General features: G+C 40.8%; 1 protein-coding gene across 1 annotated transcript in view; it reads left to right on the top strand.

The window, feature by feature from the left end:
* The window catches only part of MAP2K2 (mitogen-activated protein kinase kinase 2), a 35,419-nt gene extending 17,696 nt beyond the window's left edge, over positions 1-17,723 (top strand). The window contains exons 4-11 of the mRNA XM_001365435.3: positions 396-473; positions 2,809-2,860; positions 2,971-3,095; positions 5,097-5,310; positions 8,228-8,292; positions 10,049-10,110; positions 11,517-11,562; positions 13,376-17,723. Coding sequence (XP_001365472.1) covers positions 396-473; positions 2,809-2,860; positions 2,971-3,095; positions 5,097-5,310; positions 8,228-8,292; positions 10,049-10,110; positions 11,517-11,562; positions 13,376-13,486 — 753 coding nt within the window. The 3' untranslated portion in view covers positions 13,487-17,723. The remainder of the gene's footprint in view (positions 1-395; positions 474-2,808; positions 2,861-2,970; positions 3,096-5,096; positions 5,311-8,227; positions 8,293-10,048; positions 10,111-11,516; positions 11,563-13,375) is intronic.
* Positions 17,724-18,081: the final 358 nt, after the last annotated feature.

Below are 18,081 nucleotides of genomic sequence, written 5' to 3'. Positions count from 1 at the left end.
AATGAGATTCCCTGCCAGTGTGTTAAAATACTAGAGGAATATATGAACGAAAAAATAAATGATGCCTAGGGAAGAATGAGACTTCTCTACTGACATTGGTTTCTTTTCTTTCATGGTGCAAACCATTTGTGTATACACAGCTCTTATAAGGGAGATAAACTAAAGGGTCCCTTCAGTTTGCCAGTGTGTTTGGCCCTGAGTTGTTCATATTTCCTGTAGAGGAAGTAGGATAACACCTTGCAGTGAACTGGGGAAATGCTTAACTTTTATGCCTGCCACTAGGGTGTTCCCTTGGGAAATTAAGGTTCTGTGTTGCCAAATCAAAAGGAAAAACAGTATAGCTACTTCGAGGCTATCTTGACAGGGACTTTTCTCTTTTCCTTTTGGAAATTTAGGATGGCGGTTCTCTGGATCAAGTATTGAAAGAGGCCAAGAGAATTCCTGAAGAAATCTTGGGGAAGGTTAGCATTGCGGTAAGTGTTTTCCTTTCTTGGACTTTTGCAAATAGAATCTGACTTTTTGGCCTTTAGGAACTCTTGATCCCTGGAGGGGATGGTAGGTGTTTAAACTGTATTTATATTTCTCTTCATTAGTAGTCTCCACTTGTACATAGTAAAAACTTGCACTGAATATATATTCTCTCATTCTTTGCATCTGGCAAAAATCAAAAGGCAACTTGAATCTTTTGTATATATTTGTGTGAATGACTAGAAAGATTATTGAACACAGTATTTGGAGACAGGGATTCTAGTTTGGTTCTCTGAGTAACTGGATCTAGGCAGATTACTAAACTTTTTGACCCTTGGTGTTCACATCTATAAAAAAGAATGTATTGAAGTAGATTGCTTTTAAGATCCCTGCTAGTTCTTATTCCTTATTTGCTCCCCTTCCCTTAAAACTCTGGATGGTACCTATAGGCAACGAATGCTACAGTCCTTTATCATAAAATGGAGTCCCTGAACTTTTTATGGTAAGGAGCCACCTTGTTCTTCACTTGACACTCTGTGATTGATGGAACAAGAGCTAGTGATTTCAGGGAAGGATGTGTGTGTGTGTGTGTGTGTGTGTGTGTGTGTGTGTGTGTGACAGGGAAGTGTTCATGTGGTGACATTGGTTGGTAGAACGGGAGTGCTTGGTGAAGAGGAAATCCTACAAGCAAGCCACAGAAGAAAGAGCATCCTGACAACCTGGAATATTTCAAGCTCAGAGGCTTCCTCCTGCTTCTCCTCAACCTGTTTCTTCTCCCCACCCCTCCTTATCAGAAATGTCTTTTATGGGAGCAAAGGGGTTGAAAAGAAGCTCAGACTTCATTCTCTTCCTTGCAAGGTTTTACAATATAGGGTCCTTGTTAGATTAATCCAATGATTGGGGGGAAAGATGGAATGAAACCTGTTAACCCTTTCATTTCAAAACTCAGTAGCACATTTCTCATTTTCTGAGTACCATCATTTTACTAAGCATAACTATTAAAAATGAACCAGTAGATAATACTTTTCAGCAATATCACCTTTTACATCTTGATTGATCTGAATAATGAAGGGAGAAACGAAGATCCTTAGCTACTTTTATAATGATCCTTCAAGGTCATGTGTTTACTTAATAGCTTCTATGTGTGCTTTGGGAAAAATAGATAACTATAACACAGTTTTTGTCTTTAAAAGAGCTTGAAACTTATACACTCACAAGGTGGGATGATGGCATTTTTTTTACTAGAAAATTGGTTGATTCACAAGGCTCATAACTGGAGCACACCTTAAAGGTAATCTTTGGCTATTCCATCTTTTACCTAATATTATATACTTTTGTGGGAGACTTTGGGCTAAGTGTTAGAATGGGTGACAGGGAGGATACAGAATTGAAAAAGACACAAAATGCAGACATAGTCCCAGAGACCAGACATGCATCTGACTTTTCTACATGGTTGATATTACTTTGTGGTTATCATGGGTGGTTATAGCCATAACATTTGGCCCAACATGGCGGTTTCCAGGACTGCTTGGTCCTTGTAGATTTGATCTGTCATTTTGACCTCATCTCCTGCACCATACCATAGGGATGAAAGATACTGTCATAGTGAACACTGGCTGAAAGGACTTGGGCTGTTCCTGTTCATTCAGCCACTGCATTACAGAGTCTACCTGAAGAAGACTATTGGCCTGTTGACTGGACAAAATTCTTCCAGATGGAAAATGTGCTGCTTTCAAGGAGCCTATGTGAAAATAAAAGTCTTTCTTTCATCTCTAGGGCTTTCTGCTCAGGAGTAGGGGCAGGAGGTAACAGTAAAAAAGCAAAGTCAGAAGTCCTGCCTTTAAATACTATCTGTGCTTCTTACTGCTTCTGTTAACTTATGCAAGTCTCTTTCCCTCTCCAAGTACTTTTCATTTGTAAAATAAGGGTTCATATTAGTGACGTTCTAAATTCTGTGATTGTATGAGTAGATATGTGTGACATAGCAAGTAGAAGTTTGGGAGTTAGGAAGACTTGTGTTCAGGCCCTGCCTCTTTTGCATGCTTGCAAGTCACCTAAATTCTGAGTGTCCCAGATAGCTCTTTAATACTGTAACTTGCAGATGAGTTTCCTTTTTGCATAAGTGGAGGGAGTTCTTGCATTAAACCTTCTATATATCAATGAAATCACAGGTCCATACCTCTCCCTTCCCCTCCTCTTCCAGATAAAAAGGACAATAATCTAATTCACCAAACCCAAGAGCCCTAGAATTGCACAAAGTGAACACATAGTTTGGATACACCTATTAAGAGGAAAATCCCCTACTCTTCTTAAGTCTGCCCTTCCCTCTGTGTTTCATAGGTTCTTCGGGGTTTGGCTTATCTAAGAGAGAAACACCAGATTATGCACAGAGGTAAGAAGGAAATGAAGCAGCCCTCTTGGGAACTTATCCTTAGGCTCCATCTGGCAGCTGCTGCCAAATGCTGTTGCTAGTATAATATCTTTGTCTTGATTCCCTTTTAGATGTGAAACCTTCCAACATCTTGGTCAATACTCGGGGAGAGATCAAGCTCTGTGATTTTGGGGTGAGCGGGCAACTCATCGACTCTATGGCAAATTCCTTTGTAGGAACCCGATCCTACATGTCTGTAAGTTTCTTTTGATTGATGCTCTCAGCAAACAGTTATATTAAACACTTGTTGTGTACCAGGCACTACACACATTGCTAGGAAAGTTAAAGGATTCAGATGAGTGGTAGTCCCCATGCCCTTGTGGAGCTTACCAATCTTTTATGAAAGGGGAAGACATAGGGTTACAGATTTGGAAGGATTAGACAACAAACACAAATTAACTCTGATCTAGAAAAGCAGTGAGGAAGTATAAGCAAAAAGGTCCAAGGGGGAAGTTATCGCTGATAGAAGCTCAGGGATGAGTTTGTGGAGGGAGCGATAGCATCAGATTGGCCTTAATAATGATAACTCACCTTTACATAGCACTAGAAAATGAATCGGCAAGAAAATATTGTAGGCATTAGGAGCATCATGAACAAAAATGTGGGAGAGAAAAGGACAAATTGTAGATTGGTGACAGTGAGTAGTCTGGGTTGTCTGGAGTATTGATTGAGGCAAACACTTGAATGCAAGGCAGAGGAATTTACCCAGTAGACAATAATGGAGCAGTGAAGTAGATTTATGAGATAGAATAAGTATTAATTTAGCTTCAAAAGGCATGTTCCTAATTTGATACTTTGTGCTTTCTTTTTTATTGAATATTTTTGGACAAAACATTGGACAAAATCCAACTTTCTTGTAATTTCTTTTCTTTGAGTTTCTGTTCTTTTTCACTACAATTCTAAATTTCTTCCTCCTTTCACTAATGTTTTCATTCATCTTTAAATGCCTCCTTAAGTCTCCTGTTGATAAAGATCATATTGAAACTGGCATTCATAATATCCTTGTTATAAGAATACTCAGGTGAATTAGTTTGGTGATCCAGGCCTTCTCAACTCGATCTAATGCTCATTTTAATAATCTTCCTTCCTAATGACTTAATATAGAGCTATTTTTGGTAAGTTGTTCAGAGATAGTCAAGTCATATGAGACAAGCAGTCTCCTGCTCTAACCTATCCAGGGTGGTACCTTACATACTAAACTCTCAAGGCATCACTGTTCTTTTTCTTTTATTTCATTACCACAGATACTTATTATGTAATGTTCAGAACACTGTGCTAGACATTAGGAAACCCACGCATCCATAAGACCCAATCTCTGCCCACATGGAGATTACTGTCTTGTTGGGAGTATATGCCATACGTTACCAGTACTTATCCTGCACAATGGAACTTGATAGGTTTGGCTAAATCTGGGGTCAGGTGGGGACCAAGGAGCAAACCATCACTTATGCTCCAGGAAAATGAAATTTTATAAAGAAGGTGGCATTTGAGCTGGTTCCTTCTTGAAGGATGGGTAGGACGTCAGTAGATGGTTGGATAGTAGCAAGGAGATGGCAGAGTCACAGAGGGAGAACAGAACGAGTCATGTTCTTGGGATAGTGAATAATACTTTTTGGTTTAAGTTTTGAGTACCATCTAGGGGTAAAGAGAATAGTCGAATCTAGAAAAGTAAGGCTAGAGCTCTACTCTTTAAGGGTGATAAAAAGTACCCAAGTACCTTTATCCTCTGTCCTATCCTGTTGTATTTTGTACATAGTGAATTTTCCAAGGAATATAAGTTCTGAAGGAGGAAAAAGCAGGGAGCTTGCTTTTCTTTGAATCTGTTATCTCTGAGAACATCAAGGATTCTAAGCCTTGGAAGGGGTTCTGATTGATAGGGAATTGAACTTTGTCTAGCCCAATTTATTTGAAATTCCAGCCCTGAGAAGCAATTAACCCAGAGGCATTAAGGGGCTTGGAAATGAGGGGAAGAAGAATTACTTTGTTTCTTTTGCTTTGGTCCTTAATATTAGAAGATGGGATTGTGATTTGGAATAAGGCTGATATTAATTTATCTGCTTATGTTAACTAAAGGGATTGAACAATGTTATAAAATACTAGAACTTTCACCAGGAAAAAAGAGCTCATCTTGCCACTTGATAGTTTCCAGCTCCATTTTCTCTCCACTGAGGCATTTTGTCTTTTTCTCAACTAATAGCCGGAGCGATTGCAAGGCACCCACTACTCAGTCCAGTCAGATATCTGGAGCATGGGCTTGTCCCTAGTAGAGCTGTCCATTGGAAGGTACCCGATTCCCCCACCAGACTCCAAGGAACTAGAAGCGATATTTGGTCGGCCCATGGTCGATGGGGCAGAGGGAGAACCTCACAGCATCTCACCACGGCCACGACCCCCAGGACGTCCCATCAGTGGTATGGTCTGGGCCTTCAACCTTGAAGGGCAGTGGAAAATCTGGGGAATCTTTCAGGCAATCAGTATTCAGAACCTACTATAGTAAATGCAATCTGCTCACTGAAAGGCTAAAAAAGAATAAATTAGACATGGTCCTTGCCCTCATATCTATTGCAGGGGAAAGACACACAGAAAGATAACTATAATTCACATTATTATGTCAATGCATTACAGAAGTAAAAACAGTCTGTCAGTTCCAGTGAGGAGGTTCCTCACCGGTGATCAAGGAAGGTTTCATGAAGGAAGTGGTGTGTGAGATTGACTTTAAAAGATGAGTAGCACTCCATCATGTCCAGGAAATAGAGGGAGCCATTTCGTGCTTGGGGAGCAGTATGGAGAGTGGGGCAGTGTTCTAGTTTGCCGTGTAAAACATATGGAATGCAGGGCTTAATCAGTCAGGTAGTCCCAGTTTGTGGAGGGACTTGAAGGCCAAGCAGAAGAGTTTGAAATTTATTCAGTAAGTAATACAAGACTTTTTAGAAGAATGAATTGAAGCAGGTAAGAAGGGGGAAGAAGAGCATAGGATTATAGATTTAGAGCTTAAAAAGACCTTAGAGACCATTGAGTCCTACCCTCTTGTTTTATAGATGAGAAAACTATGTCAGAGAGAGGTTTAATAACTTGTCCAGTGTCATGCACCTCTAAGTATCTGAGGCAGAATTTTAATTCGAGTCTTTCTTGACTCCAAGCCCAGTGCATCTACCCCATTACATTAGGTTATTTTAGTAGTCCAAGCCTATGCTTTATTAAGGCGGTGGCATTGAGAGAGGAGAGATTGTCATAAAAGTTGTGATTTGATTGAGGGGAAGGGAAGAATCATAACTTTTAATCAGAACAAACGGTAAGGTTAGTTTGGACAGGTTGAGTTTGAGGTGCCACTTGTACCTATGGAGAGGAATATCTTATAGTAGTTGGAGATGGAGTTTTAAAACTCAGTAAAGAGATTTTGTATCCTGGACCCCATGCCTCTATTATAGCATTGATAGCTTTCTGTCTCCACATAGTGTCTTACTCCATCCCTCAACTACTTTGGTCTAGTAGTTAAGAGACAGAGGCAACAGTAGAGAATAGCTTTTAGGACTATAGGTAGCTGCCCCCCATTAGACAGGAAAAGCAGTAGTAGCTTCCCCCCAATGGGAATTTTCAATTTGAGATGAAATTTCTTGGGAAGCCAGAGGATATTTTAAATCACTCTCAACCCACTTGTTCTTCATCTCACCAATTTCTTCGTTGCTGGATGAACCAGAAGACTAGCTTTTTAGCCAAGCCATTTTAAAATAACCCCCAAAACTAAAGCAGCCTAGGAAAATGAGTAGCAATCCATGAGGTACAGTTACAATAGCTTATGTTTCTGAAGCACTTTAAGGTTTACTAGGTCCTTTTCCTCACAACAGTCCTATAAAAGAACAAATGCTATTAGGTCCACTTTATGCATGAAAATACTCAGGTGACAAGAAAGACAGACTTGTCAAGGGGCCACACAGCCAATAGATGGAGGAAGAGACTTGGGCAATCATCCTCACTGCTTTGTTGTTAAGCTTTAATTTGAACAGAAAGGTTTTTTTGAAGTAGACTAAAAGTGGAAGGATATCAGTGCTACAGAGGCAGTAGGAAAAGGACCAGACCAGTTAACATCACCAAGACAGATATTGACCTGATTTTATACCTGCCTCGGGCACTTGTGAGTTATGTAACTACATTTATTTGAGCCTTGAGTTTAATTTCAGTCAATCATCAAGCAATTTCTAGACACTACTTATGTGTTAGGCACTAGGAACATAAAGAAATACAAAAACAAACAAACAAACAAACAAACAAAAACAGTCCCTGCACAGTCACCTGTAAAACTATTATAAATATTTGTGTTGTCTGTCCTAGACCTGTTGTGAGAATGGAATAAGAAGATTCTCTAATGCCCATTATAAACTTGAAAACATTATGGAAAAGTGAGTTGCTCTCTGGAATGAAGTGGGTTAGAACAGAGCCCAAGGACATGACTGCAAAGTGTAGTATTCCTGTAGGAGTTTGATCACCTGAAGGGATAGGCTTCAATTCTAGATTCTTCTCAGTGGCAGTGTCAATCTTTATCAGGAAACTCATGATACTGCTAGCCCATTTGGGGCTTTATGTTTTCAGCAGGCTCTTCCCTCTAGTTTAACATTTGTTTCTTCCTCAGTCATTTCTCCCAGCCCAAAATTCCAAGAGGATTTTGTCCATGTTAACAGCCCATGCTTGTCTTAGAGGCAGTATGTTCACCATATAGCACCTTCCCACCCCTAACTCCAAAGAAAAGCAAAAGCTGCTCCCCCAGTGGAATTTCAGGTTTTGTTGGTTGATGGTGCTGAGAATGGCAATTTGCGATTAGCTCTGTAGGGGGTCTTTTGCCTTGACCATCTAGCAGCTCATTGCCTCCCTCCTTTACATTCAATAGCATTTCCCAATGTGCTAGAAAGTGTGTGCAACTATAACAATACTTTTCTTGATCTGCCATCAGTTTAGTGAAAGAGAGAACATGTACATACATTATAGAAATACACAGTTTTGTAGTAACTTTAGATAAGTCCCTTTTTCTTCTCTAGATTTCACTTTCTTCAACTCTAAAATGAAGATAATCTCTGAAGTCTGTTGCAACAAAATCCCAGAATGAAACTGCAGCAGTGTCAGAACCAGCTAAAGAACGAAAGGTCTTTCCTATTTAGATCAGTTTGAGCTAATAGTGGGTATAGAGTTTTAAGCTTGTTATGCATTTAGCACAGGCTTGTCTTTGGTACCAAAAATGCTTGTGAACAGCTCTAACCCTCTTTCTGTCTTCACAAGGCAATACTCCTTTGCTTTTTTTCTGTTCATCTCACAAGCAACTGTTTATCTCCTCTGCAGGTCATGGGATAGACAGTCGGCCTGCCATGGCCATCTTTGAGCTATTGGATTATATTGTTAATGAGGTTTGTATGTTCACTGTGAAATTATCTTCCTTTATCTGAACCAATTCTATTTTGCTAAGAAATCTAGTCTATTGCCCAAGTAAACAGAGAACTAACCTATATTTTAATGTAGTTTTTAAATCTGGGTAGCTTTTTTGGTGGAATTTATTGAAACAGAAAATAGTTTTGTATTCTTTACTATTAAACTTGGTATGAAGCTTTTTGAGAAGTACATATTTGCAAGCCTAAGGTAAGAATTTCTCTAGTAGTTTATTTTCTAGGTCACATTTCTAGAAATGATGTGCTCTCTGAATTTAGATCATAGATTTTAGAACTGCAAGGTCCCAGTCCAACTGAATCTTAGCAATCCAACCTTGTCTGTAGATCACTCCAACCCAGCAGCTTATCTGAATCTCTCAAAGGCCAGTGTACATGAACTCAGTAATTGCTTCTTTTTTTGGAAGAATGGTCCTTTTCAGGGAAAGAGGTCCTGAAAGTGAAGTGATTCACTTTAAGCAAGTAATTTAAGAGCTGGGAATAGATAGATCCCTCTTCTTTTCTTGGGTCAGTAAAAAACTTCCTTTTCTCTTTTGTCTTGATTGCATGAGAATGATGTGTATTACTGGTTGTGTGTCCCAGTACTCTTGTATCCTCAGATATCTCTCCGTAGCCACTTAGGGTTATAGGCAAGAAGAAATGCTAATAGTGCTGCTCTGTAGCATTGGACTTGGTTTAAGATTGGTTCTACAAGATGAGAAGCAGAGAGGACAATCTAGGGAGCACATGACAACAGAATGGGTGGGGTTGCCATGATACATCCTTTCCTGCTTCTACCAGTAGCATCAGAGCCAAGAGTCCACCCCTCAAGTCCACTGCTACCTCACAGTTCTGGGACCAGTGTCCCTTTCCCTGAGTAGTAAGAGGTTATTACCTCAAGACTTGGGAATCAAGAGGACATGAGTAAATGAGAATAGAAGAATAATCTGTAGGTCGAACCATAATGCTGCCCTCTCCATTTGCTTCCAATATCAGGGCTTTATCTTGTACCACTGCAGCTTTGATTCATACCACCTTTAATCCCAAGAATATGTACAACTAGCCGAGCATTCAGGGCCTGCCCAATTGTTAGAATATATCAGCCCTTTTTTTTCCCCATCATTGAGTTGCTATTACTGTTATCAGAAGCCTTAAATAATATTCCAAGGAAAGAAGTCCTACAAAACTCTAGTGACATAGTTTGTGGCCCTTTAAAACAATTGGAGGGGGCAGCTGGGTAGTTCAGTGGATTGAGAGCCAGACCTAGAGATGGGAGATCCTAGGTTCAAATGTGACCTCAGACATTTCACAGCTGTGTGACCCTAAAAGTCACTTGACTCCAATTGCCTAGTCCTTACCACTCTTCTGCCTTGGAACCAATACAGCAGAAGGTAAAGTTAAAAAAAAAAACAGTTGGAAAATTACAAAGCAGTGTACGGATATTGTTATTACTAAACTCTTCCCCAAAGGGGGCCACTGACATATATTACATGTTTAGTAGGTCCTACTCTCCCTTCAGAAGGCTGTTGCAAGGGGACAACAGTTACCTAAACCATGAAGGAAGAATGATGGCCTCTTTCCTAATAGTAAATAGCTCAAGGATAGGAACCAAAAGATATACATGAGGATGTAAATTCAGATGGGATCTAGTTATATTCTGTGTGCCCCTCATCTGTCCTTTTCTGAGATACTGCCAAAGTTTTACTGTGTTTGACACAAACTGATATGTTTTCTTCCCCAGCCTCCACCTAAGCTGCCGAATGGTGTTTTCACACAAGATTTCCAGGAGTTTGTAAATAAATGGTAAGGTCACAAATCCATTTCATCAGTGTGGTTTCTTTGCTAGAACTAGGTGCCAGATTGTCAGCCTGGAGGGTAAGGCAAGTATCCTGTCTATTCCATAGAACCTGCCTACACTCCTCACCATTGACCCAGAGAGACCAGTTGCTTCTTGACTCTGGGATGGTTCTGTTACTTCCAGGAATCCTTTTGATAGTTAGGGATTTGGTAAAATGCTTGGTTCTCTCTTCCCACAGTTGCTTGAGGCAACAATCACTAATACTTTAGCCAGAGATTGAAGGCCTAGAGCGGTCATACTTTTAATCCAGAGCCATCATCTGCATCTTAGAAATAACTGGTTTTCCTGCTTTTCAAAAAGCAAGGGATCTAGATAATTGAACTTATCCCTATAAAAGACCTATAATCCAACATGTGCTAAAGAGGACCCTTCTAAGAAGATTTCTTAGACAACAGGATTCTTGATCCTCTTGCAGTCTTAAAGGAAAACTAGAGTTTATTTGTCCAACTTGAAGTTACTAATTTTACCATAGCCACTTTTTTGGTTTCCTTGTGGGAAAATGCCTTTGGAAATCAAGGAATGATCACAATTAACTATCCAGTCAAAAGAAAAGGTTCTTTATTTTTAATGTAAACTTTCAAATAATTCAGACCCTTACAAGCCTATCCTCATTTTGAGAGCTCTGCATATTTTAACAGCAAAAATCATTACCTGATCTAAGTAATTGGGCCAGTGGCTATTTGTGAGACATCTTATAGTTTGAATTTTAGCTAGTTTCATTTGCTCTGTTATTTTGAAAAGGTGGGAAAAGATAAATTAATCTGGTTATTTTCAGATAGGCATCTTTGAATATAAAATATTTACAATTAGGCAAGTTATTTTTTACCATTGTTTTGCCCTTTTCTTTGAGCCTTGAGCAGCTAGATGGAGGCTGTACTCAGTTCTGCTTTTAGGATAAAGCTTTCATTTTGTAACTATGATACCCCATTTTGAGAAGAGAGTTTTCATTAAAAATGTAGCTGAGGTTGTTAACTAAAGTTCCTGTCAGGACACAGGGTGGGAATTTCCCTCCCTTCTCCCTTCCTTCTCCCCCCTTCCGGGATCACTTCCTGTTTTCAGACCCTAGCCCTTCCCTGCCTTCAGGGGGTCCTGCCCTCCAAACCCTGGCAACATGCTGGGGCCCCTCACCCAAACAGGAGCTCTACACAGCTGCTGCAGAACAGGTTTTGTTCTTCAAGGTCAGGTTTCCTGGTACACTAAATTCTAGGATAACACAACTAAGTGAAAGTAGCTTTGGAAAGAATAACTGACCTCTCTCTCTCTCTCTCTCTCTCTCTCTCTCTCTCTCTCTCTCTCTCTCTCTCTCTCTCTCTCTCTCTCTCTCTCTCTCCTTGTGTGTGTGTAATATTAGCTTAATTAAAAACCCAGCCGAGAGGGCCGATCTGAAGATGCTGATGGTAGGTATCTGAGGTTGGGGAGGGGGAATGGCAATTTCAGGGTCTTAGAATTGGAGTTTATAACAAATGTAGTCTCACCATCAGATTCTTAGTGCCTATCCTGGGATGGTTTTTCCTGAGCAGAAGAAAGCCAAGAAAAATCAGGCTCCACTCTGTACCAGTGACTTTTGATGGCCCCATAGAAGGCATTATGGCATAGAAGCAGAAGGCCCAGTCAAACTCTTTCCCCTTTTTCTAACTTCCAAGGAAGGCATAATTCAGGCTAATCCCTTTGGATTTGGGTCTAAAGCCAAGGGAGCTAAGATTGTTTGGGTCTTGCCCAGTTCTGAGAAAGTTCTTGTTCTGGAGGATTGCTCCTGGATCAGTTGAGGAATTCACTGTTTCTGTGTTCTGTAATCAAACTATTGATCAGTTATACTGATACTGATTACTGGCAAATTTCCCAAATGTGTTTTTAAGTGGACATAATTTATGGCATTTCTAAAGGGAAGCAGTTCTCATTAAGAGCCAACCAGGGGGGCAGTTGGGTGGCTCAGTAGATTGAGAGCTAATCCCATCGATAGGAGGTTGTGGGTTCAAATCTGACCTCAGACACTTCCTGGGCAAGTGACCCTGGGCAAGTCACTTGAACCCCATTGCCTAGCCCTTACCACTCTTCTGCCTTAGAACCAATACACAGTATTGATTCTAAGATGAAAGGTAAGGGTTTTAAAAAAAAAAAAAACCAACTAGGATTATTTAAGAACAGATCATGACAAACTAACTTCCAAAAAATCAGCTGATCCAGTCAACAGTAGGGGTGGTTAGGAAAGGCGGACTCAGACCTAGTGTAAGGACAGTATGAAAAATAGGTATCTAAAAGTAGAAGTACCTTAGAGGTTATTGGTTTCCCTATCACTGGAGAGCTTCAAGTCAAGGCTGAATTAAAGAGGAGATCCCTCTTCCTGTGTGTGTTGGACTAGCTGATGGCTAAAACTCCATAGTTTGTGACTTGAGACCTCATAGCTAGGAAGGGCCCTGTGTCTTAAGTTTTCAGATTCTTGAGCCAATTTATCTTCTCATCTTACCTCATTGCCTCCCTTTAAAGTGAAGTTATTACAAGCATGCTCAGGGAGGTCAAACTATTCTTTGTCTTCCTTTTCCTCAAAAGAGGAGTCAGCTGAGGTCCAGGTAGAGTCAGTTTGCCCAGGCATTGATATTTTCTGAAGGCCCTGTCCCTTTGATTGGCCTTGGTACTTTTATGTCCCTATTAACTATCTTCCCTGTAACTACCTGCTATTCTGACCCCACATTTTTAGCTCCCATATTCCCATTAGTTTGGAAAGCTAGTCCTCTGGTGTTTGGACACAGGCACAAAGTCTCCCCCATCTGTACCACTGGATTCAACTTCTACTCTTTTCCTGTGCATTTTGTAACTGAGTCAAGAGATCTAAGTGTTAGTCCCACTCAGTTTGGCTATAGGCATTTTGAGGGCTTGTATAAGTCATTGGTCCTTCATTTTTTCCATTTGTGAAATGAAAGGGAAAATGTAGATGTTCTTTCTTTGCAGTTTTATGATTTTTTTCCTCTCATTAGACTTCTCATTGTTGATGTTATTGAAGTGCCCTAGAAAAACAGCCAGTGAATCTCTGATATGTATCAGATGATTATTTCCCACTCCACGAATTCCTTATATTAAATATATTAATTATTTTTTATTAAATATAAGTATATATTATATATATTATATGAAAAAAATCAGTCTGACAAAATAGAAAGGAGGAAGGAGAGAGAGATTGTTAGATTTACTAATGTCTTTCATTTGTTCTTTCAGAATCACACTTTTATCAAACGGTCAGAAGTGGAAGAAGTGGATTTTGCAGGCTGGTTATGTAAAACTCTGAGGTTAAACCAGCCCAGCACTCCCACACACACTGCCATGTGATGGTGAAGCAGGCAGTCCTGTGTCCATCATCTGTCTCCCTGTCCATCACTGTTTTCTGCCCTTTGGGCTAAAGACAATCTCCTCAGTCCTTCGCTCCTTCCTTGCCCACCCTTTTCTCCTCTCCCCACCTGGACCCTGACTTGGATAATACCATTGTGGGAAATGTCTGTCACCCCTTACGAACAAGCCAAAACCAGCTTGCTTTATTTTGTTAATTCTCCTGCACGCCTACTCCAATCCAGTGCAGCTCTTTCTCTGATATTTGGGAATTGTGGTGCTCCTGTTGTTCACTTTGGATTATTTAAAAAGGAAAAAAAAAAGGCAGGGGAACCAAATCGTGCCCATCATGCTTATCTCCCTCCATTGGGTGTTAGTCCTTCCTTTTAATCCCCAGGTCTTGGGGCTTGCAGAAACCCAGCCCTAGAAGTAGTCTAGACCGCTGAGTGGTAGAGCCAAGCTGAACGAAGAGGAATGGTTGAATTCATCGATGACTAGCTTTTTTTTAAGTAACAAATGACTACATTAATCCTAGGTGTTGGCTTGTTGAACAAGCCAAAGAAAGGGCAGTGCCTGTTGGTTTTTAGTGGTCACCTAGCGGTGTCTCTGTACTACTACTCTGGTGGTTTTGATCATGTTAGAAAATGTCAGAATCAGTGAAAATTATTTGAGTTAGAGAAACAGAAGAACCCTATTCTCTCTCTCCCCCCAGATCCTCCCTTTCTTGTTATTCAGGGTCTGGCAACAAAAGTCTTTCCAGAAAGATGGCCACTAACTTAAGCAGTTTGATAATTAGATGACTGCTTTGTCCCACCTCTGTCCTTTTAGGGATAGAAATTTCAACTTGTTCTGCCCTTGGATGAGTTTATATTCCACTTCCCTGATGGGAAGTGTCAGTGTAGTTTAAAAAAATACCCAACTCTATAGTAAATAAAAATGATCCAAGATTTTAATAGGTGTTCAGGAGCAGGTCTGGCGCTTTGACCTTTCTCAGCCCACCCTGATCCTGCTTTTCTTGCCCAGTGTGCACACAAGAACCTCAAATCACTCACCCTTAGCCAGATAGGATTTAGATTGGCTCTAACTTGGGGCCCAATATGCCCTTCTTTACCCTGGCAAAACTGGTTTTATCTGACCATAGTTAATACTTTTAAAATCTTACTTAGCTTCAGAAATGTGAGGCCTAGTCTCCCCTGATACAGTGAAAGGTGGAGTATAGAATAGGTAAGAGATGCTACCACCCTTTCCTAGATGGTAGACTAACTCCTTTGGTGCCAGTCACCACTGAGGGCAGGTGGCTTGTTTGAGAGTTTGTAGGAAGCAGTGTACTCTGAAGGGTGTTTTCTGGGCTTTGATTCTTCCCTGAAGATGTTGAAGTCTGAGAGATCTGTTCCCTTCATTTTTTCCTAGCTTAAACCAATGATAATCTGCAAGTTGCATGCAAGTAGCTTTAAAAGAATGGTGCTTGTCATAACCCAGGTGATCAGCATTTGTGTGAAGAAAGGGAAGTAAATAAGAATATTCCCAAGAACCCCCCCCCTTTTTTAAGTGGCTAGAAATCATGCCATGTGCAGATCAGTTGAAGGAACTTTGAAATTGAAAAAGAAAAGAATGAGGGAGGACATCCCAGTTGTAAACCTAGGAATAATGAGTAAATTTTACCCCCCAAAAAAAGGCAGATTTAGATTTGATGTAAGAAAAAACTTTATAATAGAGCTGTCCAAAAGTGGAATGGACTGCCTGAGGAGGTAATGAATTCCCCGTCCCTAAAGATCTTCAACCAAAGTCCTACACAGCTAGCTACATATGTCAGGCATGTGGAGGGGATTCTTTTTCAATTATGGGATGGGCCATATTAACATCCCATGTTCTCTTATAATCCTATAATTCTATGATTTTTGTCCCTAGTGGGTTAGGGCTCAGTTCTTTACTAGTCCCTCTATGTGACCTTTGATCCTGGAGGGTAAATGTCAGGCTGCAAACTGCTAAGCACACTGTCCATGCCTACATACTTTTTTGGGTTCTCCTTGGAAAACCCAGCTTGACATCCCCCTCTGACACTTTCCCAAGTTTGTTTTCTCTCCTGGTAAACAAAGGAGAGGCTACTTTTATTCTTAATCTGATTTTGACAAGCAACTACAACACTTACTCTGGGTTTTGTCCTTCCTCCAGGGACTGACACTTATACAGTGTTGCAGGTTTTAAAAACAAATCTCTCCCAAGTTCACAAGCTGCTGTTGTGTAGGTAACCGAGCTCCCTTAGGAGCATCCCTCAGAGGGAAGTCTGATGTCTCTATAGGACTGATCTGGGCATTAACACATGCTTGAGTTTCTTAGCTATGCCTTCTTAGAAGGTGCTGAGCTTTAACTCTCTCCTCAATAAAAGGGTCTGGATTCAGGGGTAAGAGCTAGATGAGCCTGGGGCCTGATAACTGGCCTCTCCAGGCTTCCCAGGAGAAGCAGTATGGTCTAGTGGAAAGAGGGCCACATTGGAATGGAATTAACTTTGGAATTCAGGCTTGCTTACCGTTGTGAGCTGAGTTATTGAGGGCATTTCCGTATCTAAATCCTTTGAAGTTCTCTGGGAGGGGATTGAGATTGTATTGCACAGACTCTGGATGAATTTGGGATCAGCCGGAAGAACAGCTAGACCATCTGCATCCGACCCTGTACTGTGGTTAGATCCTCAGGCTCTCCTGGCTTAGAGTTAGAGCAATGGAAGTGGCGGATCCTCCCCCTGCTGGGCAATCTGCTTGAGCAGGCTTCTTTCTGGAGGAGGAGTGGCCTTAAGTCTGGAGATTTGGTTGTTAGGTTGGTTTGGGTCTGATTTAAAAGCAAACTCCAGCTGTGGTAAAAGTATAGGTAAACCAGCCAGGCTCCCTGAAGTACTTACTGACTTGGCTAGGCAGCAATTACAGGGTTGTCACTGGAGCCCTGGGGAAGGAGGGGTGCAGGGAGACCAATAGGACACCAGAGACTTTTAGTGTGCAGTGAGGTGTATTCTGGCAGTGGAATGATTATTACTCTTCTATCCCTTTCCCCCTCGGTGCCTCAGTTTCCTCATCTGTAAAATGGGGATAATAATACTTGCACTACCTACCTCACAGGGTTGTTGTGGGGAAAGTGCTTTGTAAAGCTTAAAGCACTATAGAAATGTGAGTTATTATTCCTGTCCCCATTCCCCTGGAAAAAGTCCCCCAATTTTATTGTCCTTTAATCTGCAACTCCTAATTCTGTTAGATCTGTTGGAAAGGGAGGGGCTTTCAGTGGGGATTAATTGCTACTGGCACAGGGGCTGTCTGAAGTCCAAGAGGAGGGCCTAGACTGTCCATTAATAGGTTGGCAAAGTGTGATAATTTAACAAAGGGGTACCCTTCTTTGCCTTCTCATCCCCATCATGCTGCTGATTTGTGATTCATATATGCTGGTGTGTGTGGTTTGTTTGTTTTTTAAAGGAAATTATAATGGATTGTGCTTTTATTTTGTTTCTTTAGTTGGCAATGATTCTAGCCCAGAGAACCTTTTAACTTTATCCAGGAATTTTAGGTAGATCTGCAGTGCTAAGTCAAACAGTTTCTGTAGAAGCTAGGAGATCTACTGTCTTTCACCTACAGACCTGAGTTCATTTTTAAGTTCCTTTCCCATCTAGTATGAGGTTACCTTTGCTCTTTCATGAGAGCTTCTGCCTTCCCAGCCCCAAAGGGCAGTGTTGAAGTTCTTTCTGTATTTTAAGTCACTGAGGAGATCCCACCCAAGGCTTTCAAATCCGATGGGCCTTTTAACCAGGAAGTGGATGTAAAAAGTGGTTAGCTTGGAGGGAGGGGAAAGGGGAAAGTGAGCTGTTAAGACCCTGAGGGTTTTTGAGCTTGGATATTTCTGGGCTTAGAGACTGAATAGTTTATACAGATACGGGATGGGGAGAAGTTTTTCTAAAATATGAATGAATCTGTGCAATTGTGTGATTGAAATGACTATTGGTGTCTAGGGTTGTATGGGTCTAGACACACCTGGGAATTCTAAAACTCAGTTGTGAGTATTTTATTTTAAAAATTAGGTTGGGAGCTCCAGGCCTAAAACTAGAATATCTTGGGGTTGGTTCCACCCCACTCCTCAGTCGGTCATTGGTATTTTTTTTGTGCTTGGTTTTGAAGGGGAACGAGAAAGTGTATCAAACATTTTGTTGGTGCAAATTTTTTTTTAACTCAATATTTTCATCATAAATAAATGGCACTTTACATGATCAGATGTGGTTTCCTTTTAAGTTCCAAATGGATGGAAGGAGTTGGCAAGTGTCTGTCCCCAGGTTCATGTAAAATACAATTTCCTTAGTTTTAAATCCTGGCAGAGGCTCAACAGAATGCCAAAACTGAAATGTCTCCATTTCAACAGGTTTTCCCTCCTTTTTAATGTTGCTTGTACTACCTATGAATTGTGAAAGAATTGCATGGTTTAATTAAAACCCCGTGAACCTCAGCTTGTCCTGGAACCAATTGGCAGCAGCCTGTCAAGTTAGCATGAGGGGTTCGGTAATTGGTATGTTAAATTCCAGAAACATGAGGCCCTCTGGGAACAAGTGACATGTCTCACATCTCTTCCTG

Source organism: Monodelphis domestica, chromosome 3 (genome assembly GCF_027887165.1).
Source record: "Monodelphis domestica isolate mMonDom1 chromosome 3, mMonDom1.pri, whole genome shotgun sequence".
In the NCBI taxonomy this organism is placed as follows: Eukaryota; Metazoa; Chordata; class Mammalia; order Didelphimorphia; family Didelphidae; genus Monodelphis; species Monodelphis domestica.
Note: the sequence above shows the minus strand (reverse complement) of the source record. Positions and strands in the feature narration are given on the sequence as shown.